Genomic DNA, 12034 nt, shown 5'->3' on the forward strand with positions numbered 1-12034 from the left:
TGATTGATTCCGAAAATTCATTTTCCTTGCCTTCATTTTGCTCTCTTACGTCCTTTATTTTTCATATTATTTTAGGAAAAATTTCAGAGAGTTATAGAACATAAGGTTCTAGTTCGCCGGATAAATCTCTTTGAAGTGCTACTACAAATTTGTGAAGATCATTGTATCCTGGGAGATAGACGCCACTCAACCGTAAGCACCGTAGCGGGGCGAATCTGTCTTAAAGACAAAGTGTCACACACTCGACTTGGTCTTTTATTTTTAAATTTGGTTCGATAAATAAATTTGGTACGTTATTTATTTATTTTGTTTGATTTAATTTTTATTTTATTTATTTACACGGAAGATTGTTCCAACATAATAAAGACAAAGAAATAAGCATATTTTGAACAAAATTGAGTAAAAATAGCTTATCCATAATTCTATACGAGTTCAATGTTTCAATGTTTAAAAAATCAGGATTATTTGTAATAGTCTTGCTATAGTAATCTAATGGTTTGTATTTAAAATTAAAACAAAGTTATATTATTTTAGGTGTATAATTTTAATATCATTTTATTTTTATTTTAAGTTAAATCTTTAGATTATATATTTTATCGATATGACTTATTGTGATAAAAAAAAAATTGATTTGATGTTTAACATTAGGGTAAATTACACTTACTACCTCTAAACTTTGAAAAAACATACAGTTAGTTTCATACTTTTGATATATAATAACATTGATTCATTATAATGTTTTAATTCACATAATAGCTATGTCATTTTTTTTATCAATAATTTGCTAGTTGTACATCATTTATTTATTTATTTACTAAAATGCATATTTATTTTTATTTATTTCATTATAAAATCTATCATCTACATTAGTTTTAGTTACTTGAATCTTATTAAAAGAAAAATTAATATAATAATGTTCAAAGTATGCAACTGATTGTAAATTTTTTTTTTTTAATTTTAAGAGAAATAAGTGTAATTAATCTTAAAACTAAGAAAAAGTAAAAAATCAGTGCAAGTTTTAAAAAAATTACATTTCAGTGATAAATTTTATAAATGTAATTATTTTGAGAATTTTTTTTCTTATTTGTTATTTTTCCTAAAATGAAAAGCAAGGGTGTCATAGGGTGGGATTGAAGGGTGTACTTGAGGCATCATCATAACGTTGTGATGACGTCACACATTGCTACCCAAAATTTAAAGAGCCACAAGTATCAAGGGAAACTGCCTCATGTGGGTCCCTACAATGGGCGCCGGCAATTTCCCCTTTGACCCTCCAATCAACCAGCAAACACCTCTCTCTCTCTCTCTCTCTCTCTCTCTCTCTCTCTCTATAAATATCAATTGAAATTTTGGTTTGGTTCTCACATTTGCAAAATACAGATTATAGAAAGACTGACAAACATACAACATAAAGCATTTTCAAAACCCAAAGAAACAAAAAGATACTAGTATGTCAAATGTTGTGGAAGAACCTCGTCTGGTGGTCAGAAAGTTTCTAGCCAGGCCTCAACATGAAGGTGTTGGTGCCATTGTTAGACGAAGCATTGGAAGGTAATATAATTCTGTTTGGTTTAATTTTTACAATCTGTTTTTATTTACCCTTATGTTCCAAAATATTTTTTTTTTTTTTGAGAATTTAACTTTTTTTTTATAGTACAATTATTGATAAGGTTCTAATTTTTAGAACAGACAAAAGTTACAAAAAACTAATTTAGAAATGATAATTTTTTTAAACAAAATAGATTTAAATATTAAACTAAACATGATTTTAAATCGCGGTATTGAGAGACTATCTATTTCGGTCGTGGTGTAACAGTGTTGGAGTATTGGGTTGTGAATCGATTATGAACCGCTAATATATTTGGAATTGAGTGTTTGAATTATGTTTCATTGAATGTTTGAACCTGTTTGGCTAAATGGGTTTTTTTTCTTTGTTCAGGTTTGAATTGAAGTACTTTGATCCTTTTCTTGTTCTAGATGAATTCTCAGGTGAGTTGGGTCTCTCTGTTTTGCCCTGTTTTACTCTGTTTCTTTATGATAAACGCATACATTTGTTCAATGTCTGAATTCTGATATTTTTTTATTTTTTTAACAATGCTTCAGTTTCTGCACCTGCTGGGTTTCCTGATCATCCACACAGAGGTTTGAATTTGATTATTGAACTCTTATTTGTTTCTGTTTTTTCTCTTTTGTTTCTGTTTTTAGTTGAGAAAAGATTGCTGATGCTCTGTTTTTCATATTTTACAGGATTTGAAACAGTCACATACATGTTGCAGGTACATATATAATACCAATTATTATTATTTTTTTCTAATAATTTTTTACTGGATCGAATTCTATGATCAATTTATGTGTTTTATACTTTTCTTCCTTTTTTTCAAGCTAATGAAACTTCTCTCATAGTGCTCTGCTTTTACGGAACCTAACATAAATCAGGATAGAAGTTAGGAAGAACCTCAACTTCATATTAATGAGAGCATGGTGCATTGGGTCATCACTTTTTAAGATAGACCCATTTTTTAAATTTCTTTTCTTGTCATTTCTACTATTTTTATATGAAGAGCTTGTGACATCATTTTTTTTTCTTTTTACAAATTAAATTATATTTTTTTCAATAACCACAAAAGATAATTTTTTATTATTATTTATGGATAATTATTATTTTTTGTTTATTTTTATTTTTAGTGATGCTTTTTTTTTCCTCCAATTTTGAGTTATTATTTTTTAAAAAACTTTTTAGACTTATAAAAATTAAAAGTGATTTGAATTTGCTTTGGACTCATTTAGAAGGCTTATTTTAAATAAATAAAAAATTTGTTTTAATATTTAGGATTGTCAAGTCTAAACGGGCCAAAAAAAAAAAAAAAAAAAACTCAAAGTTTGGAAAAGTTCATGACTTTTGTTAACATGTGTTTTTAGAAAATATATTAAAAAGACTTAAAATGATTATATATTTTTTATTACATGTGCTTTGTTCTTACGGTAGTACTATATGTATCAATTAATATATACATTCATGTACAAACTAATGTTATAATATTATTATTGACCATATTTATTATACAAGTTATAAGTATCCAAAACCATATAAATGATGTCACATCATCTGTTATTACACTAATGTATATATTAATTAGTACATATAATATTATTCATCTTCTTAACATATATGCGATGACAAAATCTAATAAAAAATAAGTTGAAAGAAACGCACATACTAACAAAATTTCATAAAAATAAAATTTTAAAAAATACATATTAATAAAATCTAATAAAAATAAGTTTAACTTATACACTGTCAACAAACTATAAAATTAATCAGTTTGATGTGTGTGTGTGTGTGTGTGTGTGTGTGTGTGTGTGTGTAACTCTCTCAAAAGGGTGCATAACCTTTATCTTATTATTATTGTTTATTAGTTAGGAAAAAGGAATAATATATGAGAAGTAGTGGGGCATTATCGCCTTATTTGAAAAGTTAACTATTTTAGGCTTGGTTTGGAAAGTGGGTTCTCTTTTTAATTTTTTGATTTTTTTTTGACTATTTTTACTTGGGTTAAAAAGTTTGGTTTTGGAAGGATTTTTTGGCTTTTTAACTTTTTTAATTTTTTTTATGAGAGAAGAGTGTAATGATTATGAGTTGGATGTGATATTTTATTTTTTATAGCTAAAATAATTTATTTTGTCTTTTGTGGCTAAAATAGCCAAAAAAAACTTACTTTAGTTTTTCCCAAACGGTGCCAGTTATTTGATATTTTGATTATTTTAGCTTGATTAAAATAATTGTATTAAGAAAGTTAGTTGGCTTTTGTTTGTTTTTTTTTTAAGTAGTTGATTTGATAATTATGACAGAAAAAATAAAATAATTATGAGTTAGATTCAATATTTTATTTTATGGACTATTTCAATATATTTTGTCTTTTAGTGAACTTTAAGGCTCAAATATACAATATATTATAAGATGCCATCAAATTTGTTTTTGTTTTTTGTTTTTTTTTTTTTTCTCTCTTGGAAAAATAGACAACGACATGGATAACTTGTATGATAAACTATTTTTGAATTTTATTTTTAAGAAATCATTTTTAATGAAGCCCTTTTGTGTTGTTTTTTCAATTTTAAAAATTATTTTTGTACAAAAATAAATATGATCTAAAAATAATGAGTATTTTTGAATTTTTCATTGTTATTGTCTTTTAGAATATGAAAATGAAAACATAAAAAACAAGAAGTACCAAACAAGTTCTCCATTGTTTGATGCCCTCTTAAGCACAGTCACATGGGGCACTCATATTTTTTGGGCACCCAATAGGAGGCGTTGTTACGTTTAGTGGAGTCATCTAAGTGATCTAATTGTTAATTTTATAGGGTTTTTTTGAGAAGATTATTTATTAAAAAAATTAAATTAATTAGATATTAATAATTATATTATCAGATCATATCTATCTATCTTTTAAACAAATGAATAAGAAGTATAATTTTGATAATAGATGTTTAATTTCTTAACACAAATGTGATATGATCATGTTATTATTGATGTCTAATCATCTTTATAATATATTTTGTAGATCTTAAAAAATAAGCTGTCTACCTTTATATTTTGCATGAATATATTTAGTAAATTTTAAAAAGTGACCTGTTTATATCACCGAGGTAGACCTTGAGTGCTCACCTACAGGAGACAATCCAAATTTGATTTTTTTGATCTGAAAGTATTGTTGACTTTGTTAGATGCATTGTGTTGTAGTTATTGACATAATCTTCACTCACCCAATTAAATTGAAACTGAAAAGAAGTTTTATATTGTTTGGAATATATATGTATATAGGGAGCTATGACACATGAAGATTTTGAGGGGCACAAGGGGACAATAGGAGCTGGAGATTTGCAATGGATGACTGCTGGAAGAGGAATAGTTCACTCTGAGATGCCTGCATCCCAAGGTACTCAAAAGGGCCTGCAGTTGTGGATCAATCTCTCCTCCAAACATAAAATGTAAGTCTGTTTATATGTATCCTAGTGCTTTCTCGTAATTAATAGGACTAATCACAAAAATTAATTATTAACCAAAATTAATAATCTTGGAAGATTTGGTCAAAACTCTCTCGTAATTAAATTTTAATGTATTAAGAATAACTACAAAAAATTTTCTTGAAAAGTCTAACAAATATCACTATTATCAAAATATTAAATTTATTTTGCTGTAGACGTCGGTTTTTAATAAAGTTAATATTTTTAGAATTCTCTCATCAAGATCTATCAAATAAGATTCATATTGACTATGAAACTCTTTAAAAAAAATATATTACTGTTGAAATTGATGTAAATTGTAACAGTAATATATTACTCTGTTTGACAGTAACATATTACTCTATCTCACAGTAACATGTTACTATGTTTGATAATTACTCTATTTGACAGTAACATATTACTTTGTTTGATAGTAATATTTTATTCTGATTCACAGTAACATGTTATTCTGACAATGTTATCTAAGAAAAGAAATATATATATATATATATATATATTTTTACTTTATCTTTACTCAATTATGTGTTTTCTCCGTAGAGAATTTATGGAAAAAAAAATTAAATTATCTTTTTAACCAAATGAGGATCTAATATAAGGGTTTTGACTAAATTTTCCTAATCTCTAATAGTAAGTATTGTTTTCCAAAAGCTTTTACATTATTCTGTGTGCTTCCAACCCCCCCAATATCTATGTGCCTTTTGTATTTGAATCCCACGAAAAAATAAAAAGAGGCCTTCCTTGATAATGATTGGTCTCTGGACCTTTTAATTCTGGTGTTACATTGGATTTTCCTAAAGAATTGTTGAATTTTTATACAGGAGGAGGGATGTGTCTAGTGGTTTTGGGATAGTAATGATATGAATTTGGAAAATTTATTCAGAAAAGTAGTATGTGGTTGAGATTTGTTTCAAGTGTGAGTCTTACTGTGTTGAATCTAGACCATACATCATTTTTCGGAATAAAATTCTTGACAGATTCATGATTCCCATCTTTTTTGTGTACCTAATTTTAGAGGGTGTGCATAATAATGTCTCTCTTTATACCCGATGAGATGAAACCTCTTTGTGTGCATCCATGAATCGTAAGAGTTCTCAAAAAAAGTAAAGAACAAAAATCCAAAAAAAAACCTCACCTTTTAGGTACAAAAAACTTGATTTCAAAGTCCTGAAAACTATTTTTTGCACAAAAATAAAATCAATGAGTATTATCAAATTTTTTATTATTTTTGTTTCCGAAAAACACAAAATGAAAACGAAGAAAATGAAACGTAATCCATTAAGTTTGCATAGTCATTCAAATTCATTGTCTATTTTGCTTAATCACAGGATTGAGCCAAGGTATCAAGAAATTTCAAGCAAGGACATCCTAGAAGCTACAAAAGATGGAGTCAAGGTTAGAGTAATAGCCAGTGAGTCCTTAGGAACCAAATCACCAGTATACACAAGAACACCCACTATGTACTTGGACTTCACTCTCAACCTAGGGTCCCATCTTCATCAACCAATACCCATTTCATGGAATGCATTTGTGTATGTTTTGGATGGTGAGGGCATTTTTGGCAACTCAAAATCGTCGCTTGTAACGCCTCACCATCTTCTTCTTCTGGGCTCTGGGGATGGGCTTGAAGCTTGGAACAAGTCATTGAAGCCACTAAGGTTTGTGTTGGTTGGAGGTGAGCCATTGGGTGAACCAGTGGTGCAGTTTGGACTGTTTGTGATGAACAATCAAGAGGAGATTGATCGGACAATTGAAGATTATGAGAATTATAGTAATGAGTTTGAGAAAGTGAGGCATTAGAGACCTGAAGCCATGATTGATCCTGCTGAATATTAGTTGACATTTTTTAACTTTTAATTTTTATTTTGGTAATTGTTTGATTTCAAGTGATGAACGGAAAATGAGTTGACAATGTATTGAAATGTAAGTTAATGAATGATTAAAGATGAATTATGATGCATTTTATTTGTGTGCCATTATTCATGAGAAAGTTCTCCCACCTAGGGTAGTTTTCCAAGTTAAATTAGGTATTTTTGGCGTATCATGCTTCTTCAATTGTGCTAATATTATATTTTAATACACAATAGTGTTAAAATGTTAAAATTGTGCTCTAACTGTGCATAATATGATTGTGTGTATTCGCAATCTCTTTAAATTTAATTATAATTAAAAAATAATAATTCAGTCATTAATATTTTTGGATTGAATACACATAAATTGTATTTTAAATTAAAAAATAATTGTAAAACTCCACCAACCCAAAAATAATTAGAAAAGCAGTAGCCAAACTGGATTTGCATACCCTAAATAATAGACAAATAAATACAGACCTTTAAAATTTGGAATAATATAAGCGCAGTGATTGAGGGCCCGACGTTTCGGGGCTCGAATGCCCCGAAATTCCGTTTAAGGTAAAAAAAAAAAAAAAAAAAAAAAGGAAAAAAGAAAGAAAAAAAAAAACAGTTTCCAAAATTAGAAATTAGGGGCATTAGGGGCAAATTTTTTAGGGCCACCAATCATTTTTGATAATATAAATAGTTCTATAATTTTGGCATTCGCACATTAACTTTCCTTCTGATTTCCGATGTTTTGATTGTGTCAATTTGATCCTCAAGACACAATTAAAATATTAGAGATCAAATTGATACATGATTGGTATTTTAGTGATCAAAATATAATTAAAACAAAGAAGACAAAAAGTGAAGGATTGGGACATGTATTGTAGGGGTGCAACTCAAGCATTCCAAGCCCAACTCAAGTTGTACTGAATGCATAGACCCGCCCAAGCTCAAATTGTAACCCAAGGTTCAAGCTTGACCCGAATTAAGTCCGAATTGCACAAAAAATATTTTTTGGCATTTAATTTTTACCAATATACTCATCTTACTTCAAAAATCACAAACATGTGAAGCAACATGAATGAACAAGTAAAAGTATAATGGAATTGAAAGAGTATTTAGTCAGCATTAAAACTCCAAAACAGAAATTAAAGTACCTAGATGTGAAAGCAAAATAGCAAGATCTTAAAAGCATAGCTCTGAATTAAACCCAAACATCCACTATTTTCTGCAGCAACCTCTAACGCAGAACTGAAGGGCGATCAAGTCCACCTATGTGAAGAGCTACTCCTTTCTCTGCTAACCACTTGCAGATGTCCAGTTTTGGCTCACTGCTCATAGTAGGGGGAAAACAATAGCAAAAAGGTCAATTAAGGTTGTTATAATTGACATGAATGACTTTTTCTTGGTTTTATATGAATAAAATTACAAACTGAAACACTTAACTGGGTAGGAATTGGATACAAGATAGTGTCCCATGTCCCATATGGAATGTCACTGTTCTTCCTGCTGTAATATGTTTAGCCAAAATGTAAGGTTGGAATCGGAAGTTTTCAAACTAAACTCATCAAAAACATAGTTCGGTATTTGAAGCAAGTGAAACTAATTTTTGAACTAGTTCCCACCATATTGTGAGAAAAACAAGCCCGATACACCTAGAAATGATTTAAAATTTAAATACAATTATCATTCATATGATAAACATCAGTCTGCTAAATACAACAAAAGCATGAGAATTGGGCCAGAAAGTGTTCGGAAGCTATGCACCACCACGAGTTGAAGGCAAATGACTAATCTACAACATAACCTTTTTCTTATCCTTTTTTGTTTTTGGTTCAAGGTACATTTGCACATCATAACTTTACTAGTGGTGGATGCAAGCGTTTGCAATTCTATATTTAAATTTTTGGATAGTTTGATGATTGAGGAAAACTGATTAACAGTTTAGACGGGTTTGATGAAGGAGAAAAATCATCCTAACAGTTATTGAATGTGACAGTTACAGGATGAGAAGGGGTGATAATTATTAGGTGGGAAGGGTATTCTTGGAAAAGTAAAAAACGTGACAGCTTTTACACTAGCTCAGGCGTATGTTTTATATAATAGTGCAGATGAAGAGACAATCAAATATCAAATAGGAAAAATGTTTCAAAAAAAATCACATTCATTGACATTAGAGTGGTTCTTTTTCTATGTTGCAAGCATCACATGATGTTTAAGCTAAATTAGACAATTTGAGTAGTTTTATGAACTATGAGATAATGTAGAAAGTAATATTACTTAAGAGTTAAGAGTGGATGGTTTAGGAACAAACCATAGATTTTAACATGCAACAGTTTTAGACGTGTTTCATTACATTAATGAACCTTTTGAGAGAGGAAGAGAGTAAAATTATAGTTTGGAAGTCGGTCAATTTTGTAAATAAACAATTAACACTTTGAATAAGGCAGTTTCTCATCTAAAGCAGATGATTAGAGAGGGAACAGAACATATGGTATTACTAAACAAAACAAACGTGACAATGATAAGGAACATTTATAGAGCATGAGAGGAAAATGCTACAGGGGCATATTTATGTCGAGTGGAAACAGCACTAGAGAAAATAAAAAGAACAAAAGGCGTAAAAGGACATATTTAGTTGGAGAAAAAAAAACACAAATGGAATTGATTTAAAGCAAATTTATGGAACACGAGACCTAAAAGCCTCTTTACACTTGCATCAAAGCATTCCAGCATAAAGCATTCAGAGACAATATCAAAGCAGACAGTGATAGCTCAACATGAGATTAATTAAGCCAACTCAAAGAAAAAATGTACAGTGCGTGCAATCAAACATAAGATTTAAACATCCATCTACTGTGGGAGTCCTAAATCATATAGATACAATTATGGTTCGATTACTTTGTACATTTCAGAGACAGCGTAGAGTGTACGCATGGCTCATATGTCCATCTGCACAGAGGACACACAACAAGGAGGCTTATTCAAGAGCAATACTTCTACACATTAAGAACTATAACGATAACACAGGAATATTTAGTAAATACCATTGTTGTCAAATTGTGAATCGTTTTGCTAAAATAGTAAATCATGAATCGTAAGATTCACTTTACTTAGCATAATCTATAATTTTATATATGTATATACATATAAAATACACTTTCAATGTTTAAAATGAAATAAATATCAATACAATAAATTGAGCGCTACCATTTCTTTCTTTTTTTTTTTGTTTTTAACAAAAAATATGCTATTTCATACATTATGCAAACAGGCTGAATCGCTTGAATTATAGTGAATCGTAGTAAATCGTGAGATTCACTCAAATTAAGATTCAACTACACAAAGCGAATCGTTTTGCTTGCAACTCATATCGAATCATAAATCATAAGATTCTGACAACCATGGTAAATACCCAAAAGCATAATTAGGCATGTGAGCAAAAAAATTCTAGTAAAATAATAGAACAAGAATTTCACCGCTCTGCACTTTCATCGACCACATCAACTCTAAGCAAAACATAAAAAAATGGTGTTCAAACTTAAATAAAACTAGGCATTCCCACACTATAGACAGTGCAATTAACAAATGTTACATTATTACCTCTTTACACTTTTATCCACAGCAGTGTTGCTGCTGCACAAAGAATACAACGATATAGTTAAAAGCGAAAAACAGTAAATCAGAATGGACCAAGGAAAAATCAACAGATTACCTATTTTCACCTTAATTAGCTGCAACATTCCAAAGTGAAACTAGGCTTCCAACATGAACAATTGCTTTACAGACATTAGTAGCAACCGGAAGCCCAAAAAGTCCGAGGTGATAGAAAATTTTTCCAACTGGGTTGTAACAAACAATGGCAACAGAGTCATACAGCATCAGAATTTCACCATTGTGGGTATGCTTCAATGGTTTAAAATAGACTCTCGTATCCTGCTGCACCTCCAAGCTCCTGGGTCGCTTGATAACGTACTGTTTGGTCCAAGAACTCTGGACCCCATAATCCTTCATCATCCATATCTCCATTCGATCACTGAAATAATTGTCGAAAACGCATAATTCATCACCCAAAACCCCCAAATTCAAATTCAATCGCCGCAAAGAGGTCCGGCTTTCTGAACTGAATTGAGTCTGTGGTGGTGGAAGGGATCGAAATTCCTCACTAGCAACATCAAAAGCACCAATGAACTCACAAGTTTCAATTCCGATATCTTGATCAGTCATCAACCAGTGAAGAACCCCATTCAAATACGCCTCCGATTCTCTCGCTCGAAGTGGGTACGGTACCTCTCCGATCCTTCTCCATTCCCCACTTCGTCCAACGGTGTAAATCTCTCCTTCCATCCTAAACGAAACCATACCATTTGTTGTTGTTGGGTCGTCTTTGACAGTAACATAAAGCATTCTTATCACCTTGTATCGATCAGTACTCTGATCGAATCCGAACCCAGAAACAATATCGAACCCAGTTTCGATTTCGGACTTGGGAAGAGTCATATACTCGCCGATAATGGGGTTGCAGATGTAAACAGGGTCGTAGTACAAGGGTTCGGATAAACAGAGCAAGCCATTGATGGACCCAACGAGATCGAACTCGAGGTTGGAACGGTTGAACTTGGTGGAGATAGTAGTGACGGCGTCATTTGAGTGGCAAGTAGTGGGTTCGGCCAAGTAGAGGTCGAATGGGAGGCCGTGTTTGGGGGTCTTGGTTTGAAGGATGAGGCTCGGAGAGGAAGCTCGGGAGAGGTGCATTTTAGTGAAAATGGGTTCGGTGGTTATGGTGCGCCAGAGCTTGCAGACGCAGCGGCAACGAGAGAGGATTCTGATGGTGAGTGGAGAGGACGTCGGTGATGACGAGTCTGGGTAGGTCGGACATGGTTGTTGCGGTGGTTTGTGGTGGTGGTGTTAAAAATGATGTATTATTGATTGATTTATTGATTGATGTGTTAATTACAGATGGTGAGGTACTCATTATATAGGAGAGGATTGGGGAGTAGGTGAGTGTGTGTGGTAGGTGAGTTGAGTGGAGGTGGTAGGTGATGATATATTTTAACAGCCCCGCAAACTCAAGGAGGATAGAAACTAACCAACTTGAGTTTGGAGAGAGGAGCAAAACAAGAAAATACATAAAAATAAAAAAAGGATAAGAGACACTGTATGGTCGTGTCAGA

The 12034-nt window shown here is 31.2% G+C and overlaps 2 protein-coding genes across 2 annotated transcripts; one reads left to right on the forward strand and one right to left on the reverse strand.

The window, feature by feature from the left end:
• The first annotated feature begins 1357 nt into the window (after positions 1-1357).
• Positions 1358-6998, forward strand: LOC114310786 (pirin-like protein). The gene is made up of 6 exons (XM_082880248.1): positions 1358-1551; positions 1940-1989; positions 2104-2142; positions 2248-2276; positions 4823-4989; positions 6351-6998. The coding sequence occupies exons 1-6, from the start codon at positions 1451-1453 to the stop codon at positions 6820-6822; spliced, it is 858 nt and encodes a 285-aa protein (XP_082736374.1). The 5' UTR covers positions 1358-1450; the 3' UTR covers positions 6823-6998.
• Positions 6999-7942: 944 nt separating this feature from the next.
• Positions 7943-11760, reverse strand: LOC114305618 (F-box protein At3g07870). Its single transcript, XM_082880249.1, has 4 exons — positions 10576-11760; positions 10464-10496; positions 8307-8369; positions 7943-8191 (listed from the first exon to the last, which is right to left on the reverse strand). The coding sequence occupies exon 1, from the start codon at positions 11613-11615 to the stop codon at positions 10587-10589; it is 1029 nt and encodes a 342-aa protein (XP_082736375.1). The 5' UTR covers positions 11616-11760; the 3' UTR covers positions 7943-8191; positions 8307-8369; positions 10464-10496; positions 10576-10586.
• Between the last annotated feature and the right edge of the window lie 274 nt (positions 11761-12034).

This window comes from Camellia sinensis, chromosome 7 (assembly GCF_055761805.1).
Source record: "Camellia sinensis isolate YWXY chromosome 7, ASM5576180v1, whole genome shotgun sequence".
Taxonomy (NCBI): domain Eukaryota; kingdom Viridiplantae; phylum Streptophyta; class Magnoliopsida; order Ericales; family Theaceae; genus Camellia; species Camellia sinensis.